The following is a 17,425-nucleotide window of genomic DNA, read 5'->3' on the forward strand; positions in this document are numbered from 1 at the left end:
GCATCTGGGGACCTGGATTTGGGGTTGAACCCACCCTTCCCCATCCGATAAGCGTGGTTTGGTGTGCCTCCGTGGTTTGTGTAAACAGTGTGGTTTATGCTGGACACCTGCTGTCCGTCTTGGAGTCTGAGATTTTTGTCCTACCACGCAGTGAGAGGGTGCATGGATGACAATTCCTCTCATCCCCTCCAATAAAAACTACGGATGCTGAGTTTCCAATGGGCTCCCTTGAGCAGGATCATTGTACACATGTTATTCCTTTTTCAGTTATGGAAGGAAACAGGATCCAGCTGTGTAAACTTAGGATGTCACTGTAGATAAATCTTAGCCATGGGTGAATCTTTCAGCGTGGGAGAGTCTTGGGGACTCCTGACACAGTATATGACTCTTTTTGTTTTTTTGCCTGTATCTTCAGAAAATGAACCTTATAGTTACTCAGAGGAAGTCACTTTCTCTTGGGGACATTAGTTGATTGTCTTACTGCATGTGGAAGAAGATTGATAGAATTGATTGAGGGAAGAAGAGTCATTTGCCCTTTTTTCTTCCACCTCTTTAATTTGTATTTTTTTTTTGCATCTAGTAGAGATTCTGAGGGAACACCCCAGTGGCTCTGTGGTGAAGAATCCGCCTGCAATGCAGGATCTGCAGGAAATGCAGGTTCAGTCTCTGGGTGGCGAAGACCCTCTGGAGGAGGGAATGGCAGCCCACTCCAGTATTCTGGGCTGGAGAATCCCATGGACAGAGGAGCCTGGCAGGCAACAGTCCATAGGGTCGCAGAGTCAGACACGACTGAAATGACTTAGCACACATGCAGAGATCCTGAAGTCTTTCTTTTTAGACTGCTAAAGTGTGTATCCGCAGGATGGGGTATGTTTTTAGATACCTTTTTATAACTGTATCCATAGTCACAGAAATACACATTTGGAATTCTCCCTATTTCCCCCTGCCCCACATACTAGAAACAAACTTTTATGAAACAAGCCTACCTTTTTACATGCCCTGGTGTTTTTTATTTTACTCTATTCCATTTTTTTTTTTACAATGTTGATCATAATCCCCTAAATTGATTTCATTCTGCCCTAATGGAATGTGACTCATGCTTTGAAAAATACTGTATTACAGCATCCAGTCCATTTTATTAGAGCTAAAATTAGATGCAAATAAAAACAAACCTGATCTAAGCCAGCCAAAGGAAATGGATGCTTATTTAGAAGAAAAGGATAAAATTGGTGAATAAAATTATATTTTTCAAGAAAATTGGAAACAGTATATGATTTGCATTTTCTAAAATTTACAGATTTTATGTGATGCATGTTGGCAGAAACATCTTTACTTGAGGTTAAAACACATGAAAATTCATTTTCCTGAGTTAGAAGACTTGAATAGGCAAATTCTGACACCTTAACTACTGTTTCTGACCATAATAATTGATAGTCATTTATTGAGCACTCATTGTATGTGAGGTCCCATGGTTAGTGAGTGGTGAGATCAAGAGTTGAACTGGATGTGCTGAGTGTTAAAGTCTCTGCCCTAACCTGGGATGGCAAATAGCTGGCACTCCTGCCTTTGTTCCCCATGTCCACAGCAGAGATTACTAGTCAACCACAGCATTCTTTACCATTGCTTCCAGAAGTGGGTTCATGCTTCTTATCAGTTCAGCTCTTCTTGAGTTGACACCTATTACAGCCTTCCATTTCCTAAGGCGTCCATGCATGCTCAGTCGCTCAGTGGTGTCTGACTGTGACCCCATGGACTGTAGCCCACCAGGCTCCTCTGTCCATGGGATTCTCCAAGCAAGAATACTGGAGTGGGTTGTCATTTTCTCCTCCAGGGGATCTTCCCAACCCAGGGATTGAACTCGTGTCTCCTGTGTCTCCTGCACTGGCAGGTGGATTTGTTAGCACTGAGCCACCTGGGAAGTCCCTTTCTAAAGCAAGAACAGAAGTCCAAGAAGAAAGGGGATAAAATGTGCACTTATTTATGAATAGACCAATTGTATTAATTTATGATTGTTGTTAATCATTGGCATGCAGAAAATAGTAATATTCAGGGTACTGAGTAAAGAAGTTTATTTTTTACCCTAAATCTAAGGGATCTTGTTGAAAGCTTCCATTTTAATATTGTGAAAGGGTGGCATTTGTTAGAGATTTGTGTGAGTGGAAGAAATTGCATTGGAAATAATTTTCTATTTGGAGGCTTAATTTATATTTGATCACACGTGTCCTTCAATGATGATATAGTGTGTTCATATGTCAAAATTATTAACTTTTTTCTTAATACCTGTGATTTCTATTGAGAATAGTTTTTTTAAAAAGTAGACATTTAGTCACAGAATAAGGGAAGTTTGTTGTCTAAATTCTACAGACTGTTAAGCAAAGTTGATTTTTGGTGTATGGTGAAATGAACACTGGGCTGTAATCATCATGAGTTGTATACTGGCTACTTTATTTACTAAGTACGTACACCCTGAGCAAATCCTGTAACCTCCCAGAATTTCAGTTTATCTCTTAAAAAGTGATAACATCTACTATAATTCTCAGAAGGTTTATTGAAATATCTTAGGAAATGTCTATAGTATACTGATATATACTCTACCCTGTGAAGAGCTTTGTAAAAGGGCTTTTTTGTATTGTTGTTGTTTTTAACAGAACTGGACCTAGTAGAAAAATACACTTTTACTTTCAACATTTTAGGCTGTTTTTGCTGTTTTGAGGGGGAAATATTGATGGTAAAGATTTAAGAATTTAGCTGACAATTTAAAATATAATCTGAAATTCAGGTTTATAATTCTGTTAATCTATATTTTATATAAGTACTAGAAATATTTATAAAATGTTTTCAAATATTAAATAATTATTACATATAATACATATATATTATATAAAGCATATATATTTCTATAAAGAGGGCTTACAAAATTCTGGAAAATGCTGTGGTAAGCAGAATAATGACTTTGCTAAAGATGTCCGTGTCCCAGTCTCCAGAACCTATAAATATGTTAGGTTACATAACAAGGATGTGTTGAAGTTGCACATGGAATTAATGTTGTTGATCAGTTGACTTTAAGAGATATCCTGGAATATCCTGGTGGATCCAGCGTAATCACATGGGTCTTTAAATTGGAAGAGAAGGGAGAAGAGTGTCAGAGAAGATGTGGCAATGGAAGCAGAGATTGCAGTGATGCGATTGCTGGCCTTGATGAGGAAGGGGGTCCTGAGCCAAGGAAGATAAAGAGCCTCCAGAAACTGGAAAAGGCAAGGAACTTCCCCTGGGAAGCCTCTAGATAAAGGTTCTCCCCTTGGGCCTCCAGAAAAGAAGGCAGTGTGTTGACCCTGTGATTTATACCATAGTAAAAGCCACCTCAGATTTCTGACCTCCAAAACTGTAGGATAAAAAGTTTGTGTTGTTTTAAACCACTCTGTTGGTAATTTGTTGCACAAGCAGTAGGAAGGTGATATTCAGTATAAATTACTTAAAACGGAACTAAGTTTTGATATACTATTTTGAAGTTTAACTTTAAAACTTAGAAAATTATGGTGAAAAAGGTTAGAAAATACAAGAAAACATCAAGTTGAAAGTAAAAAGTATCCACCTTCCAGCAATAATTATTGTCAACATTGTGGTTATATTTCTCCCTAGCTTTTTGTCTGTGTAGATTTTTTTAATTCAGCTTTTTTATATATACTCTGGGCTTTCCCGGTAGCTCAGCGGGTAAAGAATCCACCTACAGTTCAGGAGACACAGGAGACATGGCTTCAGTCCCTGGGTTGGGAAAATCCCTTGGAGGAGGAAATGGCAAGCCACTCCAGCATTCTTGCCTGGAGAATCCCCATGGACAGAGGAGCCTGGCGGGGTCGCAAAGAGTCAGAAGCAGTTGAGCGCTTGACACAGGAGACTGTATACGTGTACGAGCTGGGTTACTCTCAGATGCCTTCTTGTCTACTGTGGATCACTGAACCAGCAGAGAAATCGTCATCAGTCCAGCCTTTTCACTATGATAGAGTCAGACACATCAGCCTGCTCTTAACCCTGCATTCTGGTTGATAAAGCCACTGTGCTCATCCTTGTGTCTGAGAATTTGTCAATTTGTTCCTTTTTAGAACACGCTTCTCTCTTGTCTGCATGTTCAAATCCTGTACGTCCTTTAAGGCCTAACTCTGAAGGCCTCAACGAAGCATTCTCTGGACTCCGTTGCCATTTAGAGTGACCTCCTACAGTAGTTATCATCCCTGTGTTCATTTTGACACAATCATGTACTGTTGTATTGTTATTTAATGTTATTCTTTCATTAATTCAGGCAACCTTTTTTTTTTTTTTTGAGCACTTGCAGTTTCCCTCGTCTGTATTGTATTTTGCCCACGAGATTATAAGCCCTTTCAAAGTCAGGATATGTGCTATTCCATTAAAAGTGTTCTTGGGATGGAGTGCCTGGTAGCTGCTTGCAAAATATTGATTGGGGTTTCTTGAATGGAATAAAATTGAATCGAATCTTTGTTATTATGATACAAAGTTTTTGCCTCAGCAGCAGGTGCTCTTATTTGAAGAGTGCTCTGCTCAACAGAGGATCCCTAAGGCAGACCCTTTTTATGTTAGTCCTTGAACCACTGTGACTATCAAAGAAGCTGAGAGGGGCTTTGGGATAGACTTTATGAAGGAATGGGGATGTGCGCTGTGTTTCAAAGGACACACTTTGAATACTTTACTAAGAAGTTGGTACTGTAGGCTTTGGGACCCTATTGAGGATGGTTCAGGAGCTTTGTGCAGTGGAGTTTTCAGAAATGGTAATGAAATGGTATGAATTGGGAGAAGAAGAGATAGGATGTAGAACAGAGAGGTTGATTTAGGCTGGTGGCGGTGAGAGGAAAGCCTGGATGAGTAAGTTGGCAGGGGGATGAAAGGAAGGAGGTCTGCTGTTAGTCTGGTTGGAATTTTAATTCCAGCATTTACTGGTTGTGAGATACTGGGCAAAGTTCTGAGACTCTTATGCCTCAGTTTCCTCAGCTATCATATAGGGATAATCGTATCCTCTTGTTTTAAGGATTAAATGAGCTAATAAATGGAAAGCACTTAGAGTAGAATTTGATACTTGGTAAACTCACTGGATGATATCTGCCATAAACATCCATGATAATTCATTCAACTTGCCAGTCATTTCTCTTTGTTTCTTATAGTTCTGAATTGTGACGGATGTATTGTATGTGTTCTTTTACAAAATTGTATCTGCTAATGAGAAATACTTCAATTCTTATGAAACTTGGCTTGCTGTTAAGTGAAGAAATGATTACATCTTCTCATCTTTGGCTGGTGAAATGTGTTGTCACAAGGATAATGTTTGAAATTCAGGAGACAAGTGGGCCATTGTACTTTTTATTTGGTCCATGCAAACATACACTCTCCAGACTCACATTTTACCCTGTATTATTCTTTGTGTTGGGTTGATGTGTTATGTTTCTATTTTCTTGATTGTATACTGCTGGGCACTAATCATCTTTAAATGGTTCATTAGTTACGATGATAGCTTTTGCTTTAATAGTGAACTCTGTTAGAGACTTTATCATCCCAAGATTAACTGTAGCTTTTTTTTTTTCACTGATGCCCATATAATATTCCAGTGAGTCCTTGGAGATTTTTTCAAAACTTTTTGTTATCTAATTGTCTGGATTGAGGTTTCTAATATTATGTTTCACACTTAGAGAAAGAAAGAAGGTCTCCTCCCCACCCCCACTTCAGAATTTCTTACTTGCATGACAAGTTCAACTGATTGGAGTAATAAGAGCCCTGACTTTATGCTAAATAAGTGCCTTTTCTAACTTTACATATGCCAGGAAACTGTGCCCAGTGTATGTCATAAAGCATATTTTTAAAACCTAGTTTTCACAATAGGATATCATAATATCTCTTTCTTTGATTTGTAGTGGTTGGAATTGGAAGGGGAACAAAAATGTTGACCAGTATGTTATCAGGGTCCAAGGTAAGAATACTGGAATGGTTCTGTTTTTCTTGAATGTTTTCTTAATGGCCTATGTGTTGGATTTTATCAGTTAAAAAATAAACTGTATAACTTGCTTGAATGAGTGTCAATCCTGGGTATTAATCACAGTGTCTATAATCATGAAATATCAGATTCAAAATATTGAGACTGTAAATTCATAATTGAAAAATAAATTTGACTTATAGAAGCAAAACTTTGTGGTACCTATAATTCTTAAATATGTGTGTTTAGTTTTTGTGAGGGTGTTTTTTGTATGTTTCTTTTTGTTTGTATAGTTATATTTCTTAAAGAAAACTTAAAGGTCATAAATTCTATTAGTTTTTTTTAAACCTTAGAATTTTTGTAGAAACAATATCATTTGGTAAGCCATGCAGTTTCCAGCAAAAGACATGTTTTGTTCAGTGTTTACAAAATGTTTACTAACTAAAAGAATGGGGCTTCTTAAAGATGATGTTACATCATTCCTTGACTGCATGTAAAAGCATCTTTAAGGCTTTGAATAGGAGAGGGAGGAGGGATTAAGTGGGGACAGGAGGGGTTCTAAACCTGGGCTTTAGGCCTTGAGTGAGAACCCTCACTGAACTGGCAAGGTGGAAGGAGCCCTGAGATGAGTCTAGATGTCAGTGTTTCTCCTCTCTGGGCCTCTTCCAGCTTTAAAAGAGGTAATAATATCTGTATTCTAATTAGCAGCTAGATGCTGGTTATAATAGCTTGGACTTGGGACCAGTGAAAATGGGGAAGATAGGAAATGTGGAAAATGTGGAAGGAAGATTAATAATCCATTAGGAAGGGAAGAATTTCAGCAAGTTCCTGGACTAAACTTTTTACTTGTTTTAAAACCCTTGTTGCAAGCGGGTTATAAATAGTTGGTAAAGTGCTTTCTCGGAGAAGGCAATGGCACCTCACTCAGGTACTCTTGCCTGGAAAATCCCATGGACGGAGGAGCCTGGTAGGCTGCGGTCCATGGGGTCGCTAAGAGTCGGACACGACTGAGCGACTTCACTTTCACTTTTGACTTTCCTGCATTGGAGAAGGAAATGGCAACCCACTCCAGTGTTCTTGCCTGGAGAATCCCAGGGACAGTGGAGCCTGGTGGGCTGCTGTCTGTGGGGTTGCAGAGAGTCAGACATGACTGAAGCGACTTAGCAGCAGCAAGCAGCAAGGTGCTTTCTAAATTTTTTCTTAGAAAAGAAAATGTGGTCAAAGACCATTTAAAAAATTTACCATTTCACTGCAGACTTTTATAAAAATATAATTAATATCAAATTGCTAAATAAGTTTCTAAGCACCTTCATTTTCTGAACATATTCATGGTGGGTACTGGCCCTTGGGCCAGACTCTCAGGGCCAGAGGTCTAAGTAAGTGTTTCTTAAAATGAAAAGCCCTGGAAAACCTATTGCCTTTAACATCCCATTTTAGTTATTAATTGGCATAAAAAGCCTGTCTTTCAGTTGGGAAGGATCTTCATACCTTAGATAAATGGAAGAATCTCCAAAATCATAGAATATAACGATTGTGTCAAAATGGAGGAATTTGACAGTTGTACAGTAATTTGAACAGTGTATTTAAATCCTGACATGTGGAGGTTAGAATCTGTTTCTGGTACAGAATTTTCCAATTGCTTAATATATGTTTAATTTTAAAATATAAACCGTGGTTATTTTGATACAAGATTATGGATGATTTTATTTTCTTTTTTCATACTATTTGGTATTCTTCAAAATCTTTACAATGAAAAGTCACTTTTTAATAAAAACATAAGATATATTTTACATTAAGGCATTTGTTTGTTTGTTTTCCCCACCAAGATAAAATGTGTTAAGTTCACTGAAATATTCATTATCCACCCCCCTAAAAAAAAACCCGTAAGTACATGTAACACATTATATGTTTTTGAAAGGTTTTACATGTAAATTCCAGACACATTTCCAGAAGTATGATGACTGGAAAAATACATACATCATTGGCTCTTGTTTAAATTTTATTTATCACAAATCGTTTTGGTATTCAGCTAGGAAAGCTGAATGTCATACAGTGAAATCACTGATCTTCAGATGACTGTAATATAAGTAGAGAACTCCAGGTGCATCTTATTATAGAGACCTAGTTCTTGGGTACTTCACCATTGCAAAATAAGAGTTATTATTATCTTGGTAGCTGTTCGTATTTCTTATACTTTTAATTTTAGATTACATGCTTGTGGCTCAGCTGGTAAAGAATCTGCCTGCAATGCAGGAGACCTGGGTTCGATCCCTGGTTTGGGAAGATCCCCTGGAGAAGGGAAAGGCTACCCACTCCCGTATTCTGGCCTAGAGAATTCCATGGACTATATAATCCATGGGGTCGCAAAGAGTTGGACACGACTAAGTGACTTTTACTCACTTGTTTAAAAAATTAAATCTTTTACATTTTACCTTTAAGTATCAACGCTCCTGGTGGCTCAGAGGGTAAAGCGTCTGCCTGCTATGCGGGAAACTCAGGTTCGATCCCTGGCTTGGGAAGATCCCCTGGAGAAGGAAATGGCAAACCATTCCAGTACTGTTGCCTGGAAAATCCCATGGACGGAGGAGCCTGGTAGGCTACAGTCCATGTGGTCGCAAAGAGTCGGACACGACTGAGCGACTTCACTTTCACTTTCATGTTGAAGGTGACACTTTTATCAAAGTAGTTAGAAGCTGTAATGAATTTTTAAAAATAGCCTTTGTTTTTCACACTGGCCAGAATCTTGGAGATCTTTTTTCTTAAGCAGTGACTTAAAAATTTTTTTTGACCAGGACCCATAATATGTCTTGGTATATTTAGAGGGGAGTTACCACAAGGGTAGAGATATCTAGTTCCAGGATGGCAGATACTCATTGTTCGGCTAACAATCGTATCATATACCCCATTGCCTTACCATCCAGTCCTAATGAAAGAGGTTGCTAACGGAACAGGGCCTAACACTCTTTCCTGCTGAACCAAGAGACGTCCTTAGAATCCTGTTCAGTGTGCTAAATACCAGTTCATGCAACACTATCAATTAATAAGTAGAGAACTAACCTCTTCATTAAAATCTTTAGGCCACTGGATTAATTCGCCTTCATTTTGTAAAGGCAATTATTTAGAGCACCCTGGTGGCTGGGAGGTAAAGAATCCGCCTGCAAGGAGACTCGGGTTTGATCCCTGGGTCTGGAAGATCCCCTGGAGAAGGAAATGGCAACCCACTCCAGTATTCTTGCTTGGGAAATCCCATGGACAAAGGAGGCTGGTGGGCTACAGTCCATAGGGTGGCAAGAGTCAGATGCAACTTGGCAACTAAACCACCACCACCACCACTCCTTATATGCATTCCTACCCAGTCAGATCAGAGCAAGGTTTAAGAAAAGAGCCTTTCCTGTCTTTATCATTAGCTTTCTCTCCTGTCTGTCAGGCTTTGCTGTGCCGATGATCAACTTTCTCTTGAGTCATTTTTTTCTCACTGCATTCTCTTTTGGGGTTCTGAGTGTATTATGTAAAAAAAGCACATAGGTTTTCTGTACAGGGCCTGTTACACAAAAGTTGCTCAGTAAATATTGTTATTACTGTTTCCATGTGTTTGATCTATCCCCAAATCTTTCTCTCCTGGATTATAGGCTGTTGGGTCACTCTGATTACAGATGCCATAGACATTAATTTTATTCAAACACTTTCTATTGGAAATCTTGAATGCAGTTAATTTCATTCCTTTTATTTCTACCTCTGACTTTTTGATGGCCTAGGCAAAAATATGACATTGATGAGAAAGAGGAAGCATGCCAGTTATTTAAGGAAGAAACTTTACTCTGGGTATTAAAGTCAAAAAGAAATTTTTTACAGTACGGGAGATTGAATGATAGATAGTGGTTCTCAAAAATAGTTCTACAACATGTGCAGAAGTGGCTCTGCATGAAACACAACAGGTAAAATGATTCTAGGGGTTAGGTGAACACATCCCTTTGACTTAACTTGATCTAAGTATGGAATATAGCTCACCCAGAAGAAGGCAATAGATTCACAGTCCCTTTACTGTCTTCCATAAATTACACTTTCTTTGAGCCAGTCATTCAGGAGAAGCTGGATGGCAGATGGACCCTGAAGTAACAGGCTTTGATGAGGTTTTGGAGTGTTATCTTTATTAGCTTCCTATATTGCTGATTAAAAGTTGGTTATTTATATGTGCTTTTGAAACCAGATGAGCCATGGAAGGGTTGATGTTCTGTTACGAGATTGCTGGTGCCATGAAAATGCTCTTAACTAGCATTTCCCAGGTATAAGGCTGCTCTCATGTCTACGTGGAGAAAAACCATAGCGCCTGTAGGCAAAGCCAGCATTTCAGCAGAAAGCAGCCTTTGTATCCCCTTCAACCATTGAACGGGTATTATCACTGGGTCTACAGATGTTACCCCCCAGATGTGTTCAGAGGAGAGTAATTTCCCCCAGGTGTACACAAGCATTTTTAGGTTAACTAATGAGTGTCAACTGCAAAGTGTGACTTGAATAAAGCTCCTCCTGTGAAACTTAGCAACTCTCTAAGATTGGAGCATCTCTAATCCACTTACTCCAGAGGTTCGTCCAATTTGCACCTTTTCTTCACACTCTATTAATATTCATTATATTTCATAAGTACTATATTGAAAATTTTGAAGGACTTACATTTTATGCACTGTATAGAGCTGTTCCTTGTTAATGAAGACATTCAAAACCATGTTTCAGCGTGGTAGCATAATAAGCTTATCATTAATAAACTCATATTTCTGCAAAGTACTCCAGCTTAAACTGCTCACATAACTGCCGATTCTTTTCAGTGAGAATTCTGTTCCTTGCGTTTTTCTCTCTAATTCCTGTGATCCTCGAAATGAAATTTGAATTTGACCAAACGAGAGGAGAATAAAGAATATGTAGTACCAGTGTGATCCAAGACAGAAAGTAGAACAATCCTCAGTTAACTAGGAGTGATCTAATTCTTCACTTGTGAGTAATGAGCAGTTCTGAGAAGTGACTTTTATCCTTTCAGAGAGCTTAAGACATAGCCATTTCTCCTTACAAGAAACACATATGTACATTATCTCTGCTGTACTAGTTTTTACATATTTAGCTTTTGTTTAAATGCATAATCAAGTTCCTAAGACTGAGCTTGGTATTTCATATAAGAAATAATAATTAAAAATTAATTTTAGTTGCATGTGGAGTAATATTATTGCAGTCCATGGGGTCACAGAGTCAGACACAACTTAGCGACTGAATAACAACATAATATTGAATCTTGTGATGACTAAGTAGGGGATTATTGTACCATTATCTCTACTCCTAGGTATATTTAAAATTTTTCCTTCACAGTCTACACTACCCAGTAGAAAACTGATTTTTAAAACTTTTTGTACAATGTTGGATGGCATCACCAGCTCAATGGACATGAGTTTGAGCAAACTCTGGGAGATAGTGAAGGACAGGGAAGCCTGGCATGCTGCAGTCCATGGGGTAGCAAACACCTTAGTGACTGAACAACAACAACTGTATATTTATAAGCGATGATTATCAATAAAATCAGATTTTTCCTTGTCATGTTGGCTGGTTTGGAAAGTTTGTGAATGTTCCTCACTCTATACAGTGCTTCCCACATATCAACAACTAACCAAGCAGTTACAGTCTATTGGTTTTGCCTTTATTTTGTATCAGTTAGGTTTATTAGTAAGGTTCTGTATAAGCTTTAAGATGTGCATAACAGTTCTTTACCTTATGGCCTGTTTCCCTCTCTTGTGTCTCTTCCTCTAGAGATATGTTGCCATTGGGGAACTGGGGAAGGCTACCGACACGCTAGATTCTACAGGGAATGTAACAGAAGAGAAACCGTATGGTATGAAGCTCATAATATGTAGTCCTTATTTCTAATATTTAAAGGAAGTTTCTCTGAATTTGGAATTTAAAAATAAGCCTCTTATGTTTCCGGTGATTTTAATTGTCAGTACATTTCTTTAGGTTAAAAAGGTTGGAAATTGTTTATCATATTGTTGCTTATATGGTATGCCTATTAGTAAAGAATTGCAGTAATTGCCTTTTCCTATAATCAATATTTTTTTTAACATGCAGAATTCTTCTGAATAACTCCCTTGGCAAAAACCACTTATATAATAGATAGGATTTAGGACATTTTTCCTAGTCTTTGGTGAAACAAAGCAGAGAAATTCTCTTTCTGGATTTTACCTGCATCTTGTCAGTGTTGTTGTTGTTTTGGTTTTGGTGTATATAATTATCTCGTAGCTGTGGAAATAAACGTACTAGGTTGCACACTTTAAAACTGATCCTATTCCTGTGCTTTTCGAGCATGCAAAAAGATATACCAAAAGGAAAGCTATTTCTCTGGAAATAAAGAGAACTCACTGGGGTGCACTTTAATTTTTCTACCATCCCTTCTTTTACTTCTTTAAGAAAGGATAGATAAATGAAGTGGTTTCCTAGCAACTCTCATCGTGCTTATGCTATTTATAATGCAGCAGTTGTGGTTTTTGTACAGTCAGTTCACCTACATTATTATGTCATCAACTGAATTATTTGTAAGCCTTCTGTTTTGTTTTGTTCTTTGCCTGTGCTTAATGTTACCTTTTTTAATGTAGCTTTAGGCAGTCTAACATCTGCTTCCCTATGTTTTTGTGTTGAGTGGTCTTATGTATATTACATATTCCCCCAGTAGAGAGACCAACCTTCTCCTTGTTCATAATGGCTTCTCTTGTCCTGTTAACATTTATATGTGGCTTAGTATCTTGCATGATTAATCAAGCACCATAATGAAGAGAAAAATCACCAATTTATTTTGAGTCTTTTAAAAAATAAATGTTGAATTAACCTTGAAATCATTATTATTATTATGATGGAATAACAGCATATGCCCACTTAATGGAAAGCCAACCATAATCTTCAGCCAGAATGCTCGTAAGATTAAAGAGGCCTAGGAGGATGTCAGAGATTTCCAGAGTATCCTACATTATATGTCAGTTTATATATAGTTAGAAGAATGGTGAGGCGGTAAAATTGGTGAGACTCGTTGGTTAGATGGGGACAGAGAGGAAGTTGTTAAAAAAGATGTAGGTTTCTGGGTTTTAAAACTGTTACGTGATGGTGCAGTTCTTTGAGTAGGGATATTACAAGAGGACCAGGGGGATGAACTACTTCAATACACACTGGTAGGAAGGACTACCCTGAAGCATTTTGGAATTTTTAAAAACTCTCCTTTGTATTGTATCATTTACGACCTTACTTACCTTAAGGAAAGTATGTTAGTGTGTTGAAATCATCTCATTATAGTCTTGAAATCTGAGAATATAAGAAACGAAACAACTTTCTTTAGGCCCTCAAAAGGAGAGCTCCCTATAGTTGACTGAACACTGTTTGTAGTCCCAGAAAATGAGAGCTCAGAGAGTCTTGCTGATTGACATGATTTTTCTGTATAATTTTGGTAAGGCAGCATAGTTTGTCATCTGTTTAAGCTGCACAGCAGGTACCAAGGGGGAAATAAATATAAAACCTACCTTGTAAAGAAACTTGTGTCATATGGAGAACTAGGACCTGTGTTTTCAACCCTCTGAGACTTAATCCTAAGACCTGTAACTGGTATTTTGTAATGCCTTCTTTATTATGCTGAAATAAAACTCAGAGGTTTTCTCCCCTACCTACACATTAAAAGAAAAAAATCAATGTACTATAGTAAATGGACTATAAAGAAGAAATAAAGGTAATTTATAGTAAAATAGTCACATCAGTGTGTAAATGCACAGATATTACTACACCGAAAGTCTTCATGAAGTAATCAGATACATATATGTAACAGATACTTACACATCAGTCACTGTGAATGCCACAAGTCAAATGCAGGCAGACAGGTGTGTTGTGTTCATGACTCAGTACTGAAAAGTTCAGTATCCCCTTGTGGGAGCAACTGAAGAAGAGAATGATTTGGGGGCTTCCCCAGTGGCTCAGTGGTAAAGAATCCGCCTGCAGTGCAGGAGACGCAGGTTCCATCCCTGGGTCTGGAAGATTCCCTGGAGAAGGAAAGGCAACTCTCTTTAGTATTCTTGCTTGGGAAATCCCATGGACAGAGGAGGCAGGTGGGCTACAGTCCATGGGGTCGCAAAGGAGTCAGACGCAACTTGGCAACTAAACAAGACTGTACAAAAAATTCTGTATTTAAGTGGAAAATGGACTTAGATTCTAGCCTAAATGAAGTGAAAGTCGCTCAGTCGTGTCTGACTCTTTGCGACCCAATGGACTGTACAAGCCATGGAATTCTCCAGGCCAGAATACTGGAGTGGGCAGCCTTTCCCTTCCCCAGGGGATCTTCCCAACCCAGGGATCGAACCCCAGTCTCCTGCATTGCAGGTGGATTTTCTTTACCAGCTGAGCCACAAGGGAAGCCCGGTTCTAGCCTAAAGTCATTCTAAACAGAAGGTCGCCCACTTGAGCATCTGGTAGCTGTCCGGCACTCGTGCAGAGCATGGACAGCTCCTCGCTGTGCCGCCCTGTGCACGCCACAGGCCGTCTGGCATCCCTGGGCCTCCTATTAAGTGCTGCTGCTGATGCCACCCACCAGTCATCACAGCAATGAAAAATACAGCTTTTAATTGACCTGTTGAAAACAGCCACCATCTGGGTAAAACAAGGGGTTATGCAGTAAATGGCACGTGAATGACCTCAGGTCACTTTATCCTATCTAGACAAATTACTATTTTTAGCCATACAAAATGAGTCTCTAGCTCAGACTCAACGTTCAAACCCTATTAATAGGGCCCTTTTATTCTCTATCCTGACACCTTCTGTTATTTCTAAATAGTATTTTTTGCCATTTATTTAATATATTTTTATACGTTAATTCCTAAGCTGGGCTGAGACCATGTCTCTCTTGGTTTTTGGTGCTTAGAGCTATGGATGGCATATAGAATAAAGTATTCAGCGGGTGTGAATAAACCAGGCTGGTGATAGAGGCGTTGAAAAGACTGCAGGGAAGTCCCAGGAAAGGCAAAGCATCTTCCTACCTTCTGCTGCTCTTTTCTCATCCACAGTGAGGTATTTCGTTTCAGGTACAGCTGCCCATGTCTCTGAGGATACACAGCTCCAGCGTGCTCATCTGTTCTTCAGGGAGCTCAGGACACTGAGGCTGTGGCTTCCCAGGCTGTCTTGGATATGCAAGCTTCTGGGACGGCCTTACTGCTCTGGTGATGGGAATAGCTTTTTTCTGTGCCTCCTGTGGCTTTGTTACTGGGAGGCAAGATATGTAAACTGTAAGCGCCATCTCTTGCTAACCCTCTGTTCTAAACACCACCACCTCTTGGTCCCGTAAGAGAATGTTGCCAAGTCTTCTCGAATGGATGCCGCTAATGTTGTATCTGATGCAAGTGGCTCCTCCTAGATTGTGGTCTGGCTTGCCCACATATCCTAGAGGAAGCTGAAAAGTTGAATTGGATCTCCAGTTGTCATTTAAACAAATAAGGCACACACTATATTGGGGCTAGGGTGTAGCTGGGCATCAGTCATCCCATGGTACCTTTTATTTATACTGAAACTTTTTTCTTATAAAGTATTATGCAAATAAAGGAAAGTGAAGAAAGTGTAAGTTTACAACTTAATGAACTATCACAAAACAAATATCCATGCAGCTCCCAGTCTAGTCAAGAAATAGAGGGGCTGCCCTGATGGTCCAGTTGTTAAGAACCCGCCTTGTGGTGAGGGATGACCTGTATGGTCCCTGGTCTGGGAAGATTCCACATGGCATGGGGCAGCTAAGCCCTTGTGACACAACTACTGAGCCCACACTCCAGAGCCCATGAGCCACAACTACTGAAACTACGTGCCTCAGCTCCTGAAGCCCACTCGCCCTAGAGCCCATGGAACAAGAGAAGCCACCACAGTGAGAAATCCGCGCACCGCAACTAGGGAGTAGCCTCCATTTACCACAATTAAAGAAAGCCCGTGTGCAGCAATGAAGACCCGGCACAGCAAAAATATAAATAAATATTTTTAAATCCTTAAAAAAAAAGAAAAATTCTTAGCAGCCCCCTTCCTGCCCCATCCCAATGACTGTAACATCTCTCTTTTCTAAATATAACTACTATGCTAATGTCCAACGCTTTGCTGATAATCCTAAAACTATAGTATAGCTTTGCCTATGCTCCTGTGTGAAAAAAAGTATGTATATGTACCTGTGCTAAGTTGCTTCAGTCGTGTCTGACTCTCTGACCCTTTGGACGGTAGTCCGGCAAAGCCTCTGTCCATGGGATTCTCCAGGCAAGAATACTAGAGTGGGTTGCCATGCCCTCCTCCAGGGGATCTTTCTAGCCCAGGGATCGAACCTGCCTCTCTTACATCTCCTGCATTGGCGGGTGAGTTCTTGTACCACTAGCACCACCTGGGAAGCCCGTATATGTACATATACACTTACGTGGGTTTCCAGGTAGCATTAGTGGTAAAGAAGCCACCTGTGAATTCAGGAGATGTAAGAGACGCAGGTTCGATCCCTGGGTTGGGAAGATCCCCTGGAGGAGGGCTTGGCAACCCACTCCAATATTCTTGCCTGGAGGATCCCCATGGTCAGAGGATGCTGGCAAGCTACAGTCCATAGGGTTGCAAAGAGTTGGACCTGACTAAAGTGACTTAGCACTCACACACTCATACATTTATGTGCATCTGTATAAAATACGTAGAGATGTGTGTGTGTATACATACATATTCTTCTGTCCTGAGATATTTGTGTTGACTCCAGGTTGAGACTTTATGAATAAAGCTGCAATGTGTATTTTATGCCTGTCTTTTGATAGACATGTGCAATAATTTCTCCCTGATACATACCCAAGTGGAATCGCTGGGTCATGGGGTAAGTGCATATTTTACTGTGCCAGAAATTGCCAAGTAACTCTTGAAGTGGTTGTACAACCGTGCATTTCTACCAGCAGTGTATAAGCGTTCTACTTGTACCACATCCTTGGCGACACATGGTAATGAGTAGTGTTTTTCGTTTTGGCCATTCTGGTCAGTAGGTCATGGTGTTTCATTGTGGTTTTAAATTTCATTACTAATGAGATTCAGCTCAAACCGTAAAGAATCTGCCTGCAATGCAGGAGACCAGGGTTTGATTCCTGGGTCAGAAAGATTCTCTGGAGAAGGAATGGCAACCCACTCCAGTATTCTTGCCTGGAGAATCCCATGGACAGAGAAGCCTGGCAGGCTACAGTCCATGGGGTTGCAAAGAGTCAGACGCGACTGAGCAACTAACACACACAGTGAGATACAGCAGTATTATCACATGTCTTTTGGGTACTAAGCCGTCTTTTTTATTGTCCAGGTCTCTTGCCCACTTCTTTGTTTTGTTTCTTCTTTCCCTCACTATTGAGTCACTTTTTTTTTTTTTTTAAGATTGATTTGTATGAGTTTTATGGGGGAAAAAACCCAAAA

The 17,425-nt window shown here is 39.5% G+C and overlaps 1 protein-coding gene across 1 annotated transcript in view; it reads left to right on the forward strand.

The window, feature by feature from the left end:
- TRUB1 (TruB pseudouridine synthase family member 1) overlaps nucleotides 1-17,425 on the forward strand; it is a 32,874-nt gene that overhangs the window by 4,712 nt on the left and 10,737 nt on the right. Inside the window, exons 3-4 of the mRNA XM_061403575.1 lie at nucleotides 5,916-5,971; nucleotides 11,762-11,843. Coding sequence (XP_061259559.1) covers nucleotides 5,916-5,971; nucleotides 11,762-11,843 — 138 coding nt within the window. The remainder of the gene's footprint in view (nucleotides 1-5,915; nucleotides 5,972-11,761; nucleotides 11,844-17,425) is intronic.

Source organism: Bos javanicus, chromosome 26, assembly GCF_032452875.1.
Source record: "Bos javanicus breed banteng chromosome 26, ARS-OSU_banteng_1.0, whole genome shotgun sequence".
Lineage (NCBI taxonomy): Eukaryota > Metazoa > Chordata > Mammalia > Artiodactyla > Bovidae > Bos > Bos javanicus.